Raw genomic sequence first — 21,449 nt, forward strand, 5'->3', positions numbered from 1 at the left:
CCATGGTTTGTTGCGGAGGCTCTGGAGTTTATCCCAAGGCTCTGTGAAGAGGACGGAGCAGAAAGAGGCTCCCTCAGACTCTGGCCAACCTCAGGGCGTGCCTCAAGGATCTTAGACATCGAACATACTAGGGAGTGGGGTCCTGGCCGCCTGCATCTGTATTGTGCCATGGATGGGTGGGGTTTAGTATTTCCTTTCTGTTTCAGAAGAGCAGTAACTTTGAAAACATCATGACTTTGTCTGAACTGAAACTAAGAGGAGCAAAGGGGTTTCCCCTCTGCACCTAATCCCTTTTAAGGGGGGCTCCCAGGAGGTGAGTGAGCTGGAGGGGGTCCTGCCTCAGAACATGGGGACTTACGGGGACAGTGGGGTTGGCTGGGAGCTCTGGGAAAGCACAATGTGGAAACTCAAGCATTTCATGGGCTGGAAATTGGGGTCTTCTGGGTTGTCAGGGGCAGCCTCTTTGATCTCTTAGCCTCTCTAGAGTGTCAGCCTCCTGAGGGCAGGGACTTCTGGGCACTGCTGGATCCCTGGCACCTAGAACAGTGCCAGGCACAGAAGAGGTGCTCAATAAATGTGTGTTTGATGAATGAGTGAGAAGTTGAGATAGAGGAGAGTAATTGTCCGCAGGAGGGGGAGGTCTGGCACCTCCACAGAACTTAGCAAGCCCTGGGGTGGGACTGACTGTGCAGGAACTGTTGTGCTCATGTCGGAACTTCTTAAATCCTCACAACAACCTCGCCTCTCTTTTAAAGAAACTCCCCTTTGCTTATCACCTTCGAGATCCAGCATTGTTTCATTTCACTGCTGAAATGAACACTTTCCCATGACCTCCAGTAGTGGAGGTTGAGGGTTTCTCACCCAAATTCCCAAATTCCCGCCAGGCTCTCAGCCCACTTTGGAACTCACCCTCCCTCCCTGGTACACATGCTTTCGCTGGGGTTGCCGCAGTTCTTTTCCGGCATGGCATATGGTCCAGGCCTGGCCAATCAGAGCACAGCACTGCACCACTCTGACAAATATGATTGGTTGAAAGGGAGCCCAGGACCTAAGCTGGTCCAATCACACTAAATCTTAGTTAGAACTTTGCCTGGGATAGACATTTGCGCTTTTTGGCTGAACTTGAACTTGAAAGGATGACGCCCTGAACTTGAACTTGGAAGGAGGAAACCCTGAACTTGAACTTGGGAGGATGAAGCCCTAAGTCGCCTGCCTGAGAATGAACCAGCCAGCAGAAGGCAGAGCCCAGAGCTAAACAAACCTTGACGACATCATTTGAATCCCTTGATCAAGCTGCACCTGAAATCACGATATCTCCAAACTTGAATCAATAAATTTATTTTCTGCTTAAGCAGGTTGAGTTGGGTTTTCTATTTGCAATAGCAAAAGTCCTGACTGGCAAGGTTTAAAAGTTTGAAGACTGTCACAGGCAAGTGCAGCTCAGGATCCTGTGAGTGGAGCAGAAAGTCTTAAGAAATAGTAGGGGCCGATTGAACCCAGATTTTCCATTGGCTGAGCAGATATCCCCAGAGGCGTAGAAAATTAAATTTGTTTTATGTTGTCCCAAAAGAGGAGAACTGAGGCCAGAGGAGCACACTTCTGAGACACTCATTTTTGCTGGGTAGAGGAACTCTCTGGCTAGCAGGACCATCGATATTAGAGCAGCTGGCCTCAGGAGGGAGTAAGAGCCCCATCCCTGAAGGTACACAAGTTGTCGCAGCAACCATCTGGCCTGCAGTTTCCAGAGGGGAGTCAGGCGTGGGGTGGGACTGGAGTGAACGGGGAGATGCTTCCATATGTGGCAGCTGGCACTGACGGCAGGAACACGGGGGTGGCTTAATGGGTCCTGGGGCTCCCCTCTGGCCCTCAGGAAGGCAGGGGCATGAGGGGCTTGGGATGCAGCACCTGCAAACTTGCACCTTTCTGGCCTCAGGAGGCCTCCAGTACAGAAAAGACCATCAACGAAGCTCTGCAGCCATCTGCTAAGAAACGCCACAGGGAGGGGACAGCATGGCCAGCCGGGGTGCCATCAGGCTTTGGATGGGGATCCTGGAGGATCAGACCCATCTAGGTGGGAGTGCTGGGGTGCAACCTGGAAGGAAGATAAGCAGGAAAAGAGAATTTGGGGACATGCAGAATCCACAGCTCTCACCTTCCTGGCTCACAGCTCATTCCCACCTCCAGGCCTTTGCTCAAGGTTTGACTCCCACCAGGACTGCCAATGCTGCTCTCCCCACCTCACCAGTCCTCTCTGTCCTTCTGGTCCCACACCTCCAGGAGGCCTTGTGGGCTGCCTCCAACTCACTGACCCCACCATCTGCCCCTTGGGTCTCATAGCTCAGGCTCTCCCACCTCCACCCACATATGTGGGTGCAGGATCTCCCTGGCTCGACTGAGCTCTCCTAGGGCCAGGGACCAAGGCGCCTTTTCCATCACCTCCTGCAGGAATGGGCAGAGTGGGGGCTCCATGACACCCACTCCCTGGCCCGGGGGTGGGGGGTTACCAGGCATTCATTCATACCTTGGGCCTTGCCTCTGGAAGATGAGCTCCAGAGAGTGAGACTGGCCCAGGCAGATGACAAGTAGGCTGGGGAAACTGAGGCTACCTCCATACCCACCTTCTTTCTGTCCTGGCCTAAATGCCACTCACAGTGAACCAAAGGCCACTGCTCAGCCAGGGCCTGCTGTGTATGGGAGTTGGGCACTAGAGTGGCAGACTCTTACCCCTAGAGGAGGCTGCAGGTGCGCTTCTGCTGCCGCGTGGGCTGAGGGCACAGCACGGCCCGGATGGCCTCGTCGAACACAGTTTTCAGGCCTCTCTGGGTGAGGGCTGAGCACTCCAGGTATTTCACCGAGTCTGGTTGGGGAGATGGACAGGAGAGCCAAGGCCTAAGTTGGGGGGACTCTGGGCCAATACACCTCCTACGCCATACAACCCCTCCCATGCCATACACCCCTCCCACGCCATACACCCCTCCCACGCCATACACCCCTCCCACGCCATACACCCCTCCCACGCCATACACCGTCCCACGCCATATACCCCTCCCACGCCATACACCTCTCCCACGCCATACACCGTCCCACGCCATACACCCCTCCCACGCCATACACCGTCCCACGCCTTACACCCCCCTCCCACGCCATACACCCCTCCCAAGCCATACACCCCTCCCACGCCATACACCGTCCCACGCCATACACCCCTTCCCACGCCATACACCCCTCCCACGCCATACACCCCTCCCACGCCATACACCCCCCTCCCACGCCATACACCCCCCTCCCACGCCATACACCCCCCTCCCACGCCATACACCCCTCCCACGCCATACACCCCCCTTCCCACGCCATACACCCCCCTCCCACGCCATACACCCCTCCCACGCCATACACCCCTCCCACGCCATACACCCCCCTCCCACGCCATACACCCCTCCCACGCCATACACCCCCCTCCCACGCCATACACCCCTCCCACGCCATACACCCCTCCCACGCCATACAACCCTCCCACGCCATACAACCCTCCCACGCCATACACCCCTCCCACGCCATACACCCCTCCCACGCCATACACCCCTCCCACGCCATACACCCCTCCCACGCCATACACCGTCCCACGCCATACACCCCCCTCCCACGCCATACACCCCCCTCCCACGCCATACACCCCTCCCACGCCATACACCCCTCCCACGCCATACACCGTCCCACGCCATACACCCCCCTCCCACGCCATACACCCCTCCCACGCCATACACCCCTCCCATGCCATACACCCCTCCCACGCCATACACCCCTCCCACGCCATACACCGTCCCACGCCATACACCCCCCTCCCACGCCATACACCCCTCCCACGCCATACACCCCTCCCACGCCATACACCACTCCCACGCCATACACCCCCCCACGCCATACACCCCCCTCCCACGCCATACACCCCTCCCACGCCATACACCCCTCCCACGCCATACACCCCTCCTACGCCATACACCCCCCTCCCACGCCATACACCCCCCTCCCACGCCATACACCCCTCCCACGCCATACACCCCCCTCCCACGCCATACACCCCCCTCCCACGCCATACACCCCCCTCCCACGCCATACACCCCCCTCCCACGCCATACACCCCTCCCACGCCATACACCCCTCCCACGCCATACACCCCTCCCACGCCATACACCCCTCCCACGCCATACACCACTCCCACGCCATACACCCCTCCCATGCCATACACCGTCCCACGCCATACACCCCTTCCCATGCCTCCCACGCCATACAACCCTCCACGCCATACACCCCCTCCCAAGCCATACACCCCTCCCATGCCATACAACACTCCCACGCCATACACCCCTTCCCACGCCATACACCCCTCCCACGCTATACACCCCTCCCACGCCATACACCCCTTCCCATGCCTCCCACGCCATACACCCCTCCATGCCATGCACCCCCTCCCACGCCATACAACCCTCCACGCCATACACCCCCTCCCAAGCCATACACCCCTCCCAAGCCATACAACTGAACACCAGGCTCTGGGGGCCGCCATCCAGGTTCCAGTCCCAGTGGGGTCACCTGGAGGCTGTGTCACCAGGAGCAAGGAGTTTAATGTCACTGTGCCTCAGTTTCCTCATGTCTGAAATAGCGAGCTTGAACTCAGTGAGAGACTAAGGCCTACAGGGCAGGTCTGTGTCTTTCTTGGACACATAGCCCTTAATCCACGGAAGGAAAGCAGGAATTTTGATGCTTTTCTGGGAAGGAAAGGGCTCAAGCATCAGTGACCAAATCTCTGGGAGCCTCACCTTCTAGAAAATTGCCTTGCCCATCCCTCCAGGATTCTCCCGGGGTTGCAAATAATCCCCAGGAGGCCTGAAGCCCTCATGGCCCCCTCCCCAGGAACTTCCAAACATCATCAGCCCCTTCCTTAGCACCATCCCTGTCTTACAGACAAGGAAACTGAGGCTCGTGGAGAGCATGTGACTCACCCAAACTCACACGCTGGACGTATTCCCTCAACCTGGGCACAACTGGGGGCCTTCTGGGAGGAGTGGCTTTGGAGAGCTCCTCTGTCCTCCCATGGGAGGCCCAGCCTTCTCCCACATGAAGACCCCTCGGGGCTGGAGCCCGGGGCACAGATGAGGAGAAAGGCAGGCCTAGTTCCCACCCCCAGGGATGGTGTTCCATGACATTCTGCAAAGAACCCGTGTGACTTCCCATGTCCATTTCAAGCTGCACAGTTTCCCTAAAGTGAAAAACCACAAAACCCCTTCTGCCGAGATACTATGCAGGCCTGGGGGCCGATGTCAGAACCAAGAGAAAGGAAAAGGGAGGGGAGGGGAACTCTGGGCCCTCCACCAAAGCCCGCTTGCTTCTCTGTGGCAGGATGGAAGGGGATGGATGCTGGTCACCACCTACTCTGTGCCAGGAACTGAGCTGGGTGCTTCCAACAACACTGGGGTGAGTTCCCACTTCACAGACCAGGAAACAGGCCCAAAGTGGGGAAACCACAGCCCGAAGGCACAGAGCTGGGCAGAGAAGTCAGAATGGCAGGAACTCCCCTGGAACAGGGGAGCCCACTGAGGCCAGGCGCTGGGGAGAAAGGAAGGGTGGGGCAGGGACGAGGAACCTGAGGCTCAGAGAGGACGTCACTCGCTCTGAGTCACATGCTGGGTGTCTCCCCTCTACCTGGAGGCATATACGCCCACCAAGGATCATGGGCAGTGGTTGTCATGGGGCTTGGCTGGCAAGAGCAGGGTGCCCTGAGCTCAGCCCGGAGTCTGGTCACCACAGCCCCCTGTGTTGAGGAGGTGTCACTGGGCACTTGGCCACTGTCTCCTTATAAGGGACCACATCTGCGTCCACTTCCCCCACATCCACCAACTGCCTTTTCCCAGGCACCTGGCCACCCACTCACCCAGGACAAGGGTCCTGAGCTGGGGGGCCAGGGCTCACTTTGGCTCTGCTTCTCACTGCTCTAGGACTTTAGTCAGTTCCCCCTCTCCGGGCCTCAGTCTCCCATCTGTCTAGGACTCATTGCCATGCGATGGCTCATCAAGCTGAGGCAGGGGCAGGGGAGCCACAGACAGGGCGAGGAGGGTGAGGGGGCGGTGGGGGCAGTGGGGGTGCAGGAAGGACAGATGGCCCTCAGCTTTGTGGCTTAGGGAGCCAGTCCACCCCTGTTGGAATCTGGGCTCGGCTATGTCCTGGGTGGGTGGCCTTAAGCCAGCAACATGTCCCCCCGAGCCTGTTTCCTCTCTGTAAAGTGGAGGTGACAAGAGCCCTTCGTCACAGCTGCTGTGAGAATGAAGTGGCTCCCAGGAAGTGCTCAGTCCACATGAGCTGTGATTATCAGCTGGGCTCAGGGCTGCCCCAAATCTTGTCATCCCAGGGCTGAGGAGCCCAGGTGGCCAGAGGCAGTTGCTGCCTCCCTCACTAGCCCTGCCAGTCCCTCCAGGACTCCCCCTAGGCCTAAGCTGGTCTGAGGCACAGTTAAAATCACTGCCCCTGCCCCAGCTCCATGCAGGGTCAGCCAGGAAAGACTGGCTAGAGGCCAAGGCAAGAGCTCTGAGTCACCACCTTATAGAGGAGAGAGGGCCTTTGGGGATTGTCCAGGTCAGCTTATGTGGACAGGGAGACTGAGGCCCAGAGAGGGGCAGCCACTAACCCAAGGTCACACAGCCAATCAGTGTCGGAGCCAGGACCAGAATCCAGGCCTCCAGCGCCCTCCACATGATCCCAAAGCAAGTGCTTTACAAGGGAGGGGTCAGTGACAGCCAGGCCACAGGCTGGAGAGCTGCACCCTGAATAGAAGGAGTCCAGGGGCAGGGGTTGGAGAGGTGCTGGTTGGTCAGAAAGAGAAGGCAGGGATGAATCTCTGATATTTAAAAGGAAAGACTAGCAGGCTGGGGAGCTGTGGCCCTAGGACAGGGGAAGGGAGCCAGGGTGTGAGCCATAGTCTGAGGCCCCTGGGGAAGATGGCAGTGTCACCACGCTAGTCACAGGAGGAGGGAGGTGGTGGCTGCGGTTTCCCTTCCTGTGAAGAGATGTGAGTCCCCAGGGCCCTCCCAGTTCCGGCAGGGGGAGGAGTGGCGGGGCTGGGGCGGTGGGGCGGGAGGAGGTCTAGTGGATTCAATTCGGGGGCCAAACCCTGGGCCTGCAGAGTCCTGTGGTGAGGCAGAGGGCACAGCTAGTATGACCAAACCCAGCTGGTGGTTTTGGGCTTTCGGGCAAGGATCCCTGAGCTACAGACACATTGGGACCTACCAGGGACAGGGACAGGAACAGAGCCAGCAGGCCTGGGTACCATGCATGAAGCCAGACCCATGGTCATCACCTCCCTGATGCAGACAGCCCTGAGCCACTATGAAGAAGCACCCCCGAGCAGTGAGCCAACAATTTGCTGTCCTTCCTTCAAATCGGGCTGGGCCACCTACTAGCTGGGTGACCTTGAGAAGTTACTATATTTCTCCAGCCCAGTGATTTGGAGGCAAAGAGGGGTCGAGCTGGGAAACCAAAGGGAGTGGGGAAAGGGAGGAGAGAAGGTGGTGGAAGGAAATGTGTCACCCTTCAGATCTAATGCCGGGCCACCTCCTCCAGGAAGCCTTCCCAGAACACCCAAGTTTAACTTGCCACTTGTCCTCCAAGCAACCACAGCACCCCCACTCAATCTCTGCTTCTGTTTGCTCAAAGCACACCTCCTTATTTTCAATATCTATTAATAGATATTACTAATACTACTAGGACGACTACTACTAACACAGAGTGCTTCTCACACACAGGTGCTGCCCTGGGAGCTCCACCTGGAATAACTCACTGAATTCCCTCAACCACCCCAGGAGGCAGGAGCTATCACTATCCCATGCTTTTCTGATAAGGAAACACAGGCAGAGAGAGGCCACGTGACTCGCCCAAGGTCACTCAGCAAGTGCACAGCACAGCTAAGTTCGAACTGCATAGCCTGGCCCTGCAGCCCATGTTTACAATCACACCACGAGGCCAAGTCAGGGCCTCCCCTGCAGCTAGATCCCCCCTCTGAGCCCGAGGCCTGTACCAATCTCCTTGGCCAGTGCCAGGCCCTGCGGGTAGGTGATGGGAGCCAGCTTCTTCTCCTTCAGTTTCTCGATGGTGTCCTTGTCGTCCCGCAGGTCCAGCTTGGTGCCCACCAGGATGATGGGTGTGCTGGGGCAGTGGTGCCGCACTTCCGGGAACCACTGGGCAGGTGGGTGGGGAGACACAAGGTTGTATGGGTCAAGAGGGGGCGCGAGGCTGTGCGGGGATCAGAGAGAGTGTGAGGGTGTAGGGAGAGGAGAGGCACCAAGTTGCCAGAAGATCAGAGGTGGGCATGAGGGTGAGGAGAGACGTGAGGTGGCACGGGGAGGGGCGGCCACGAGGTTGTACAGGAAGGAGGGGGCGCATGATTGTAGGAAAGGAGAAGGCAAGGTTTTGTGCAGATAAGAAGCAAACATGAGGTTATGTGACAATCGGAGGCGGACATGAGGTTGTGTGGGGAAGAGGAGGACACAGCCATGGAAAGTGGGGGTATAGCTAACTATCGCAGCACCCCCCCACCCCAGATCCTCTGAATCTTACCCCCTCAGTCCCCCTGCCAGCCCTGGTTGGCACTGGGGACCATCTCTGTATGCAACCTCTGCTGCTCCAGGGACCAGCCTAGAGTCACCAGTTCCTCCCTCTGTCCCTCAGGGTTACCTGCCCCAGAGCCCCCAAGGCCCACCCTGTCCAGCTCACCTTGGCGCGGACGTTCTCATAAGAGGCTGGGCTGACGAGGGAGAAGCAGATGAGGAAGACATCCTGGGGACAGAGCAGGCGAGGGTTGCTAGTGAGGAGGGCCCAGAGGTATCCCACCATGGCAGCCACCGAGAGGTGGAGCTTGGGGCTCCCTGAGGGTGGAGCCGCCCAGGGGACATTGGGGACTTAGGATCTGGGCAGAGCAGAGATACCCTTCTCGCCTCCACCACGAGGCTGCTGTTTGTTAGGACGCTCACTAAAGGCCAGGGCCTCTGCGAAGTGGTTATCCTCACATGTCACTCTGCAGCAAGCACTGCTGCTAGCCCCATTCCTCAGACGGGGATAGTGAGGCTTCCAGAGGTTAAAGAGTTTGCCAACGTGCACTCTGGAGAGGGGGGGATCTGGGATTCCAGGGTCCAAACTCCAATCCATATACTATCCACCATCTGATTACCGGCCTTAGCCGCTTCCCTGCATACCCTGGAGGAAGGGTGAGGACCCAGCAGCCACCTGCAGGCATCCTCCACCTCCCCCCTCCCCCAGCACTCCCAGGGCTCACCATCCTGGGCTGCCTCCTGGGGCCCTGTGCAGAGTGCACCTGCCCCACCACTGGAAACAGGGGGTGCCAGAGCCCAGGAGGCAATGGGGTGGGAAGACAGGCACATTGAGGACCGAGGACCAATGCAGGGCTGGGGGAGTGCGGGAGGAAGCCCTTCTCTGCCTGGGACATGCAAGGCAGGCAGACTCCCTGAGCTGGGCCTTAAGAGGAGAGGGAGGGTTTCCCAGGCTGAGCTGGCTGGAAGGGCATCCCAAGCAGAGGGAACGGAAACAGCAAAGGTCAGGACTGCAAGGCGGGTGGGAGTAGCACACCGTCTGTGGGTAGGAGAGCGGCCGGAGACGGTCGTAGTCCTCCTGCCCAGCAGTGTCCCACAGCCCCAGGTTCACTGGCTTGCTGTCCACCATCACGTTGGCTGAATAGTTGTCAAACCTGTGGGGAGCAGGCAAGGCAGAGGTAAGGTCAATCTCAAACCCCAGAACCTGGGGATTGTGATCCAGCTCCGTGTCATTCCTCGAAGTCTGAGACCCAGAGACAGTCTGCGACTGGCCCAAAGTCACACAACATTTGCAATTGGGTTTATTTGTTTCATTACTGATTCATTATATTTTTTAAAAATGTAATACAAGTTAACAAGAAGAAAAAAGATTATCTCTTAATCCTTTTCCTACCCGTACCTGTCCTTTGGAAAGGTAATTGAGGCTGTGTAACTTTTCCTCCCAGTCTTGATGAGAATAAACTTACCTCTCTCCCTATGCTGCCACTCAATGTTTGTTTTTTGTTTTTTTTTGTTTGTTTTTTGAAATGGAATCACGCTCTGTCACCCAGGCTGGAGTGCAGTGGCACCATCTCGCCCCACTGCAAACTCTGCCCCCTGGGTTCGAGTGATTCTCCTGCCTCAGCCTCCTGAGTAGCTGGGATTACAGACATGCACCACCATGCCCAGCTAATTTTTGTATTTTTAGTAGAAACAGCGTTTCACCATGTTGACCAGGCTGGTCTTGAACTCCTGAACTTAAGTGATCCGCCTGCCTCGGGCTCTCAAAGTGTCAGGATTGCAGGCGTGAGCCACCGCGCCCAGCCTCAATATTTGTTGAATGAATGTTCATCCTGTCTCAGGCTGGGTGCTCCCATAAGCAAACTCTGAGACAAGGAGGTGATGCGAGGGGTTTATTCGGGAAGTGACCCCAGGATGCTGCAGAAGGGGGAGTGGGGAGGAATAAAGGAAGGGACAGCAGCTGACACAGGGCAGGTGGTTGAGCTGCCATGGCGGTGGACCGCTGCTGCTCAGTCCTGCTGGGGCTGCCTGGGAGACAGAACGGACTGTGCTCAGGGCATTCCCAGAGAAGGCAGGAAGCTAGGGTGCTGTCATTCATCTCCCATCTTTCAGGGAAAGAGGGCTGCTTCTGGGGCCTTTCAGCCCACCCCAGAGTGTGCGTGAAAGCTGTTAGTCACGGACCATGGGAAGGGCCACGGCAAACGGTAGAAAGACACGTACTGCCGAGGAGATAGCATAGGGCACCAACCTTGACTCCCAACGTCTCCCGCCAGACCCAGAGAGCCCTGCAGGGCCATTGAACGAGCCTCCAGATGCATTTGCTGGGTACCTACTACGCATCGGGTGCACAGCCAGCACTGGGGCCACCAAGGAGTACAAGCTTGATCCTGCCCCCACAGCTGGCAGGAGGCCAGACACAGGGTGAGGGGCCTGACAAACATCAGACACAGGGAAGCCCAAAGAATGCTGGGAGGGCCATCCCAGGGCTCCAAGCTCGGCGTGGGGGAGGTTTTGCAAGCCAGTTCTCACTACACACATCCCCGCAAGGAAGGTGCTGGCTACCCACGTTGTGGAAGAGAAAACTTGGCTCAGAGAGATGCAGTGACTTGCCCAAGGCCACACAGCCAGTGAGTGACCAAACTAGGCAAGAAACCAGAAACCAGTGGTCACGACCAGTGCTCACTGCCCCAGGCCACAGCTGTGCCTCCGGGAATGCCCTCACCACCTGCCCCTGAGGGCTAGGGAATCACTGTCACTTTTCCCGCTGTGGTCACCCACACAGGCCCTGACCTGGTCCACTGAGACCTCCGGCTCCTCTGACTTCTCCTCCTATTCCTCCCCTCGCACACCAGCCAAGCCGTTTCCCGGGAAAGGCTCACACTGCCCACCTCCCTGTGCTGGTCCACACGAAGCCCCTGCCCAGAATGTCCTTCCCACCTTAGCTGTCCATATCACCAACCTGGCCTCTGGCCCCCACATCCTCCAGGCTGCCCACCCCTCCAAGCCTTTGCTCCTGTCTGTATCTCCCTCTGGAATACACTTCCACCCCCGTTTCACCCCCGCCTTCTATTCATGCTTCAAAACCCTGCCCAGGCAAGTCCTTCTATCTGGCGAAGCTTCGTCGTCCTCCACCTGTAAAGAGCTCACGGTTCCCTCTCTCGGGTGACTCCTTTGCCTTGACCACGAGCAGGCACTTGGTGAGTCTCCACCCCTCCAAGGGCTGTGGGTTCTGTGTGGGCCAGGCCGACGCCTGCTTATTCTCCACAGTCTCAGGCCTGTCACCCAGTGAATGCAGGTGGAAGGGAATTAAACCACCTCCTCCAGGAAGTCCTCAGAGAACGCTACTCAATGTTAGGCTGCAGAAGCGCTAACACTTCAGAGTAACACAAAAGCACCTCTCCTGAGAGGAGTCCCCCACACCCCCAAAAAGTGGGCAGCCCAGACTTTTTAATACACTTTGCCTGTCCAGCCCTGGACAGAATTTCTGGTTACCTCTCAGTTCCTCAAACGGCCCTGTTCCCGCCTGTCTGGAAAGTGCCTGCAAACAGTGGCCCCTGACTTCCCACTCTCCTTCATCTCTCCCTTCTCTTCCTCCCCACTGCCAGGCTGGCTGACTTTTACTCATCCCTCCAGCCCCTGCTCAACGTCGCCTCCTCCAAGAAGCCTTTCCTGACCTCCAGCCATGTCGGGGCTACCACCCCGCCTAAACCAGCACTCCTTGGGGAACTCAGCATCCCAGGTGGCAGGCACTAAGCCTGACTTTTTTGTCACTGCACCCTGGGGCCGGCCTGGGGTCTGGTGCACAGCAGGGGCTGGCATGCGCCTACTCTGGGTACCACCTACACTGCTGTGGGATTTCAGGAAGAAGGCGCTGTCCAGGGAGACACAGTGGGGCATGATGGGAAAAGCAGCGCCTGTGTTGTTTTTCCGGTTTTGACCAGAAACACACCTTTGGGAAATGCTTGGACACTCTCTCCTCTAATGTCCAGCCACAGTGCTAGTGCCAAGAAGTCCCCCAAGATTCCTCACACCAACGGCACCTGTCTCCTCTGGGTCATCCCTGGAATCTCAGGGCCACGATGAGGGGAAAGAGCTGGGACCTTGAGAAGCAGCAGCCACCTTCTCTGAGGCCAGGCAGGGGGCTGAGGGTCTTTGCATGTTAGGTCTTGAAGTCTCATGTGATCCAAGACAAAAGGATCTTAAGTTACCCCCATTAGACAGATGAGGAAACTGAGGCCTGAAGAGGTCAAGGACCTTTCTTATTGGGGGGAACAAAGAGTTCCTTGTGAAGCCAGGACATCCTGGCTGTGTGACCGTGGGTGAGTGTCCTAACTTCTCTGAGCCTCAATCTCTTTAATGTAGAGGGGAAAATACCTATTTCTTGGAGCCATTAGGAGAATCCAAAAAAACAGAGGATGTTCAAGCCACCCCACTGGGAGATGCTGAGAAGCTGAGCAGTCTCATTTTCCATGTCCCCAAATGCCCCTGCCACAGGGCCCCTCCCCAGAGGACCAGAGGGACAGGTGCAGGAATGTGTCAATGGTGTGACACCCCTGAGGGTCCCCCTTACTTAAGAGACCCACAGGCAGCCAGGACCAGGGAGTAACCTTCTGCACAGACCACCATGGTCAACCCTCACCCCATTTTCCGGATGAAGAAATTGAGGCTCACAGAGAGGAAGGGACTTGCCCAAGATCTCCCAGCCAGTGGGTGGCAGAGCAAGGTTAGATCCTGTTACCCAATTCAGAAAGGCCCACATGGTAAGCATCGCTGCTATTTCATGGCTGGAAATGGAGTTGGAGACAGCAGAGACCATGTTTTCATCTAGAGCCTGCAGAACTCTGAGGCCTGGCCCTAAAATGGAGTGGAGGAGGGGAATGATGCAGGTGGAAGGGGCCCCAGCACCCAGGTATCACCTGACCACCACCGAAGCCCACCCCCAGGGAGGAAGGATGGTGCATTCAAGGAACCCAGAGACCACAGAGCACGCATGGCTAGTGACTTGGGGGTGAGAAAGGATTGATGTCAGAGGGGCATGGACCAGTCAGGTCTTGGTTCTCAGGGCAACGGGGAACCACCAAGGGGCCAAACCAGGCAGAGGTGATGAGATCAGATTTGCATTTAGAAAAGGTCCCAGCTGGGCACAGCGGCTCACACCTGTAACCCCAGCACTTTGGGAGGCTGGGGCAGGTGGATCCCTAGGTCAAGAGATCGAGACCATCCTGGCCAACATGGTGAAACCCCATCTCTACTAAAACTACAAAAATTAGCTGGGTGTGGTGGTGCATGCCTGTAGTCCCAGCTACTTGGGAGGCTGAGGCAGCGGAATCGCTTGAACCCGGAAGGCAGAGGTTGCAGTGAGCCGAGATCACACCACTGCACTCTAGCCTGGTGACACAGCGAGACTCTGTCAGGAAGGGAGGGAGGGAGGGAGGGAGGGAGGGAGGAAGGGAGGAAGGGAGGGAGGGAGGGAGGGAGGGAGGGAGGGAGGGAGGGCCCCTCTTGGAGAAGTCTTAGGGAGGGGCCAGAGGGGAACAGAGGGGGAAACTGGCACATCAGCCAGGAGAGGAGGCCGTTACCGTGCTATTGGTTGAAAGATGAAGGCAGCTGGAGGTGTCACGGGGCAGGGAGAGGTGGAGCAGGAGGGAACAGAATACCCAACAGAAGGGGTGCCTGAGCTAAGGCAGAGGCTTGAGCCATTGGGCATCATGAGGGACCCACACACACAGCGGCAGGAACAGGGATGGGGCAGCCGAGAGGACAGGCAGGAGAACCTGGTGGGGACTGGCACACACAGCTAGGGAGGCTGATGCCATCCTGTCCACCAGAATCCCAGGCTGGATTCACCAGTTTACCGAAGAGAGGATTTCAAATGAAAGTGAAAATTAAGTGCCAAATGATTCAACCTCAATTAGCAACACACATCCTTCCATGCAGAGCTGAGCCCTGCCTGCCTCCCCCAGCGGGGGGCCAGCCATGACGGAGCAACAGGAATGGGCTCAGCTCTGTTCTAGAAACTGGCATGATGGCAGGGAGCGAGGCAGATAAGGGCCCTGTCCTCAGGGAGCTTCCATCCAAGAGGAGGAGTGGCAGCAAACGAGCAACAAGATGAAGTCGGGTTGTGGGGGGCCTATGAAGACAACCAAGCAGGGTGGTGGGATGGAGAGATGGAGAGGGCAGAGTGGAGGCGGGGGGCTGCTTTAGACAGGGGGTCAAGGAGGCGATGTCTAAGCAGGGAACTGAATGACGGGAAGCAGGGAGGGTTCTGGGCGTCATAAAGGGGAGTGAAGAGGTTGGGGGGAGCCTGAGATCATCAAGGCAGTCTATGTACTTGGAGTGAAGTGGGTAAGGGGTGTGGTGAGGCTGGGGAGAGGGGGCTGTTGTTCACGGTTTGAACATCAAGATGAGTTTTAAGTGTGAAGGGAGCCACAGGAGACATTTAGGCCAGGATAACTTTCAGTTGTTTTTTTGGGGGGGCTCTTTTTTATTTTATTTTATTTTTTGAGACAGGGTCTCACTTTGTTGCCCAGGCTGGAGTGCAGTAGCACAATCATAGCTCAATGCAGCCGTACCCTCCTAGGTTCAAGCAATCCTCCTACCTCAGCATCCTGAGTAGCTGGGACTAGAGGCATGCACCACCAAGCCCGGTTAATTTTTGTATTTTTTGTAGAGATAGGGTTTCTGCTCCATGTTGCCCAGGCTGGTCTCGAACTCCTGGGCTCAAGCGATCTGCCTGCCTCAGCCTCCCAAAGTGCTGGGATTACAGGCATGAGCCACGGTGCCCAGCCTAACTTTCAGTTTTAAAAGCTCACAAGGGCTTCCGTCGAGCTTGGTTCTAACGAGGTGAGGTGTAAGGGGGAGCCCCTCTATGTCACAGGCACCCAAGGGCACTGTCTTCCTGCCGTGTTTCTATATCCCCAACACCTAGCATGGGGCCATCCACAGAGCAGGCTCAGGCTCCCCATCTGCGAAATGGGGGATTTGATGCAAATAACTCATAGGGCCCTGCCGGCTCCAATATAGGGTCTATACAACAGAGCAGGCGGCAAGAGCCAATCACAGTGCAGCCCCACGAGTCCTGGCAACTGATTGGCTGCTCAGGAAGGTGTCTGTTCTGAAGGTTCAGATCCATCCCTTTGCTGTTAACCCCTCATGGCTGGCAGCAGGCGAGCCAGCTCTCAGGCTTATCTGATCTTGTGTCTGCAGCACGGGCCTCCCCAACCCCCAGCAAACCTACCATCCCCAGCCCAGAAGCTCTCTCCACCTTAATCTCAGGTGCCAGAGATTTGGGGCTGCCTGTTTTTCCCAACCCACCCTCTCTCCCTCTTCCCCTCCAATGTCAAGGGCCCAGTGTGACTATTTTACCCTCCCTTCACAGAGGCACAGGCATTGGCAGTAGCAGGATCCCGCTCTGGGGTCTCGTCTGGGGCTGAGAAACTTTGTGCCTGAAGCCATATGAGGGTGTGAGGCAGGATTCACCATAGAACTTGCAAGACCCAGTGCAAAACGGAAGTACAGGGCCCATGTTCAAAAATGATTAAGAATTTCAAGATGTAGACATCAGAGTATTAAACAAGGTACAGGACCCTTCTGAGCTTGGGGCCCTGTGCAATTGGATAGGTGGCCACACGCATGGAGCTGGCCCTACTGGGATACCTTCACCCAATCCTTCAGAGAGTCTTGGGAAGGTAGATCTGGTCGGGTCCATTCCTCTAGCTTCTGTGATGTTGTCCAGGACAACAAAGTCCACTAGGGGTCACCAGGGATCAGGGGCCTCCAGGATGCTGAGAGCACCTGGCCATAACCTGGCCTCAGCAGCCTCAGCCATCCATCTCAATGCACAAGGGAGGTGCCTGGGGAAGGAGCTTGGGACTTCCAAGTCTCTACCTCTTATAGAAAAGGAAATTGAGGCTCAGAGAGGGGAAGTGATTGGTCCAAGGTCCTTCAGCAAGTGGGTCCTTCAACCCAGCCAGGATGCACAAAGGCGGGACAAGGTCTCAAGCCAGCATCGAGAGACCCAGGGACAGAGGCAGTGACAACACACTGCTGGTGACCATGGCCTTGAGCAGGAGCCGCCTCACCTAATTCTGCCTCCCTGCTCAGGTTTGCAGCCAGCCCTCCCTTGGCACTTAGAGGCACCTGATAAACGTTTGATGGTTGATGGCGAGTGGGCAGGAATCCTTGTTCCCATTTTATATATAAGGACAGGACCAGAGAGGGGCACTCACCAGCATCAGGACCAAGCTGGGGCAAAAGTGGCTTTCTAGGCTCTCTGCTAGGGTTTCCCTGCCCTCTCCTGGCTGCCTGCCTTCCTCTAGCCTGGACCAGGACATCTGAGGCAGCTGAGCAGAGTGTCCCGAGGAGAGATAGCAGCAGAGAGAGCCCAGCCCACCCAAGTCTGGGGTTGGGGGTTGGGTAGTGAGGAATCCTCTGGGGTGGGTTGGAAGCATCTCGGCTCCAGGCTCTCTTCTCCCTTCTGCCTGCCCCCCTCTTCCTAGGAGAACCTGATCCCTGCTCCTGAAGGGGGGTTCATTAAGATCAAAAAATGAGGGCCCCAGCAAGGGTCTACATGGACCTTGGCTCTGAAGCTGGACAGGACCGTGTAAGCCTGGGAGGCAAGCCTCTTAGTGGCTGTGATGCTCAGCTTCCCCATGGGTGTCCTGTGCATGCTAATAGCCATCTCCCAGGGGGATCAAACAAGATCACACGTGTGTGACATCTTGCGCAGGGGCTGGCACATGGCAGGCCTTTGCTAGATGGTGACTATGATCGATCTTCCTATGGTCTTTCCCACGATGTTCAAGTCAGGTCAACTCAAAACACATGTGTTGTGTGTGAGGTAATGCATGTATTATACCATGTAGAAGACACTGTGCTGAGATAATGGGAGACCCACAAAGAGCTGGCCATGGCTCCCTGCCCTCCACAGGCTCATGGTCATGGGAAAAATCAGATAAAGTCACTCTGGGGAGTGGAGATCCCTTCGTGGTAGATCAGAAAGGCTTCCCGGAGGAGGGGGCACTGGAGCTGCGCCTGGAGGCTTTAGACAGGTGGATGTGGGGAGAAAAAGCACCATGGGGAGAGAGAACAGCTTGAGCAAAGGCCCTGGGGTGGAAATGTGCAGGGAGCTTGTGGCGAACAGTAGGGTCCGGAGGAGGCAGAGTGTGAGGCAAAGTCATGGGTAATAAGGCCAGGTGGGAGGTTGAGTGAAGCCCATCAGGAGCCTTGAGTGCCAGGCTAGAGAGTCGGGGAAATGTCCTAGGAGTGATGGGGGCCCCTGAGGGCTGGCCAGGGAGGGGCTGGTGCCTCCCCAGTCATCCTTCCCTCCTGAGTCTGACACCAACACGCTCCCTCCACGTCCGATGACAGCCCTGCCTCCGCATCCTGCAATAGAGCGCAGGGCCTCCCAGGCCTGTAGACGGCTCTGTTCCACCCCCCAGCATGCCTTGTCCCCAGATGTCCCTGTTCCTTGGAGTCAGGCTCTCTGGATCACTTCCTCCAGCAGCCTGCTTCCGCAGAAGCTCCTCTCCCAGCCCCTGCTCTTGCCCGAGCCAGCCCTCTCCTCCACGTCCCTTTGCTTGGAGGCCCAGCCTAAAAGCCACCCCTCCTCCCTTCTACCCCTTCCTCCATACCCCACCCCGGGTTCTGGGAGCCCCCAGCACTTCTCAGCGCCAGTGCTGTCTTCTCAGCTGGACTGTCAGGCAGCTCCACTGGGCTGGAGGCTGTGGGTGCCCACACGGGGTCTGGCCCACAGGAAGTGCCTGAAAGGGGGATCGACTTGATGACGGTCTCTCCCCTCCTCCCAGCACCCCGTATATCCCCAGGAACTCACACGGTGGGGATGTACTCTCCGGGAAAGGCATTGGTGGTGTAGCTGATGAGAAGGCAGGTCTTGCCCACGGCCCTGAAAGACAGGAAGTACAAGAGGGCGGCAGTCATGGGCTCTGCCGGAGATGTGGGGAGGTTTCTGCCTGGTCCTCTGCAAAGACCTCAGCATCCACCCAGCCTAGCCCTCTGGGCCTCCGTCTCCCCATGTGAGATGCCCCATGCCTGTGTTCCCACACCCGAGAGCCTGCAAGTCATGTGGATGTTTGTTAAAGTGGAGACTTCGGGGTCCAGCCCCAGAGATTCTGATCCACGGGTGTGCGCAGAGCTGGCAATCCACTTTTCCCACAGGCTTCTCCAAGGGGCAGTGATGTGGGACAGAGGGTGCCCAGCAGACCCAGGCAATGCCAAGGGGCCCCCGACGCCTGACCTGGGCTTCAAATCCCAGCTGTACCACCTACCAGTGGTATGATCTTGGACAAGTCACTTAACCCGCCTCTGCCTCAGTTTCTCCATCTAGAAAATAGAGATGAGCCCATCCTCATAGGAGTGTGCTGAGGAGTAAATTCAACGAGGCCTATCAAAGCACTGAGCACAGGGCCTGATGCACGGCAGCAGCCGACGGCTGCTAGGGAAGACCTGACCCTGCTCTTCCCTCTCACCTCCCCCATGGAGCAGAGCAGTTACCAGGTCAGGGTTTGAGTCAGAGTGGTCTGGGTTCAAATCCTGTGAGGCTTTGGGCAAATTACTTAGCTTCCCTGAACTTTCATTTTCCCACCTGTAAAATGGACCCATTAGCTTTGGTGAGAGGATAAATAGAGAAGGCTGGATTAACCCCAGAGCTGGTACATAGGAAGGAAGTGATAACGTGCGCCTCCTCCACCCTCAGCATGCGAGGCTGGGAGCGGGTGCAGGTAGCTCAGCCGAAGCCCGGAGGCCAAGGGACAGCTCCGGGCCTTCCCCTGCCCTGCGTGGTTTTGTCACTTCCTGCTCAGAGAAGACAGCTCATCCTCTCCTCTCTACCATCGCCCTCCCCTGGGCCTGCCACCGAGGTAATTTTGAATGACTGGAACGTTAACCCTTGACTTCCGCCCGCCCCTCCTCCGATCAGATACAAAGCAGAAGTGAACAGGGCTGGGCAAGCATGGGCAGATAAGGAGCCATGCATCAGAATCAGCTGAGGCTGGTGGACAAATGGGCCCGCCCCCACCTAGATGGGTCACAGCCAAAGTTGGGGCCACAGGGCCCAGGCCAGGAGAGCTGAGTCTCTCAAAGCCTTGGGCTGCTCCTCTGTAGAATGGGAAGGCTGGACAGGAGGCCCCCTTCCAGCTAGAACATGCTCCAGGGTGAGCCTGTAGGCTGGACCCTAAGATGTGGCTGCTGGCAGGCATGACAGATTAACAAATTGGACCTGTCCTTTTATTTTGTGTTTTTTTAAGAGACAGCGTCTTGCTCTGTCACCCAGGCTGGCTGCAGTGGCACAATTATAGCTCACTGCAGCCTCAAACTCCTGGGCTCAGGCGATTCTCCCACCTCAGCCTCCCCAGTAGCTGGGACTGCAGGCGCATATGCCACCGCTCCTGGCTTAAAAAATTTTTTTATAGACATGGGTTCTCGCTATGATGCTTAGGCTGGTCTCAAGCTCCTGGCCCCAAGCAATCCTCCCATCTTGGCCTCTCAGAATGCTAGGACTACAGGCGTGAGCCACTGCACCTGGCCTGGACCTGTCATTCTACAGATGAGGAAACTGAGGCCCCCAGGGGACAAGACAGCCTGAAGTCACTGGGATCTGACAACTAAGAAGGGTCTCAGCCCAGCCTGCCCCTCCCCTGCCGACCCCACAATCACCCTCCCATCCTTTAGCTTCCTCCTTCCCTCTCTCTCAATGTCCGCTTGCCCCTTCTGCTCCTCGCCCACATCCCCCGCACATCCTCCCCAACACGGCAGGCTGAGGGGAGGGGAGAGAAAGTGGAGGGGGTGCTAGGAGGCACATACTACAAGCAAGACAGCCACTCAGCTTATCTCAAGCAACCCCACAGCATCCCCAGGGCATAGGCCTCCTCCCAGATGACTAAGCTGAGGTTCAGAGAGGTGCTGTGACTTGCCCAAGGCCGCACAGCAGCACCAAGCCAGTGACGACAGCCCAGGTCAGCCTGGGGACAAAGGCTGAATTTCAGGTTTCCCACTTCCCTCGTGCATCGACAGAGTAAAGACTGAGGCTTGCCTCCGTGGCAGACTTGCCCCCAGCTTTTGGGGTGCAGGTGAGGAGCCCTGGGCACTCTCACCCATAGTCCTGCACCCTCCACCGAGATGGCTTCCGGGGTGGGGTGGGGCTGAAGAGGGTGAAGCTCTCCTCAGCCCACCCCCGGGTGCTCCCTGTGGGCCCTAGGAGAAGAAGGAAGCGACCCCGCCAAGCTGCCTTCCAGGGACGCCTAGTTCTGCAGGGCCAGGGGCTTCCCCAGGGACACCAGGATGGGAGGATCTCAGGGCATCCCAGTTGGGGGCTGTGAGGAAGTCCAGCCATGTACCTACCCATCTCCCACCACCACACATTTGATGGCCTGCATCGTGTCCGGGGCCTGGAGAGTGTCGCTGGTGACAGCTCAGGGCCAGGCGCGTTTCTGCGGGCACAAGGGGTGTGGAGGCTGGTGAGGCGCCTGCTGAGGAGCAGCAGTGGTGGGGCAGGAGGAAACGGAAGGGGAACTTACTCAAGCTGCTCCCCCTACGGTCGTTTGCAGGGGGCGGAGCATGCGGTCTGGCAGAGCAGCTGGTGGGAGGGGCGCTCAGGTGCTGGGCTGAGCCCTGGCCATCCCCACAGGCCCCCTGTGTGGGGTCTCCAGCGGGAGACCTGGGGGCCCTCTGTGCTGGGAGGCTCACTTCCTGTCCACGGGGCAGGCCCAGAGGCTGTTCTCCAAGAACTTGAGGGTTCCAAGAATTCAGTGCACCTCAATTCTAAGCACAGCATTTAATGAGTGCCTGCTGTGTGCCAGGCACAGTACCAGGTGCTGGTGATCCCAGGATGCAAGAGAC

The 21,449-nt window shown here is 57.3% G+C and overlaps 1 protein-coding gene across 1 annotated transcript; it reads right to left on the reverse strand.

Annotated features, from left to right (window-relative positions):
• Positions 1 to 1,322: 1,322 nt before the first annotated feature.
• RAC2 (Rac family small GTPase 2) lies at positions 1,323 to 21,277 on the reverse strand. Its single transcript, XM_002831090.5, has 7 exons — positions 20,952 to 21,277; positions 18,427 to 18,498; positions 9,631 to 9,748; positions 8,761 to 8,823; positions 8,066 to 8,225; positions 2,725 to 2,857; positions 1,323 to 2,092 (listed from the first exon to the last, which is right to left on the reverse strand). Exons 1-6 carry the CDS (start codon positions 20,984 to 20,986, stop codon positions 2,727 to 2,729), a joined length of 579 nt encoding a protein of 192 aa, XP_002831136.1. The 5' UTR covers positions 20,987 to 21,277; the 3' UTR covers positions 1,323 to 2,092; positions 2,725 to 2,726.
• Positions 21,278 to 21,449: the final 172 nt, after the last annotated feature.

The sequence above is a fragment of the Pongo abelii genome, chromosome 23 (genome assembly GCF_028885655.2).
Source record: "Pongo abelii isolate AG06213 chromosome 23, NHGRI_mPonAbe1-v2.0_pri, whole genome shotgun sequence".
In the NCBI taxonomy this organism is placed as follows: domain Eukaryota; kingdom Metazoa; phylum Chordata; class Mammalia; order Primates; family Hominidae; genus Pongo; species Pongo abelii.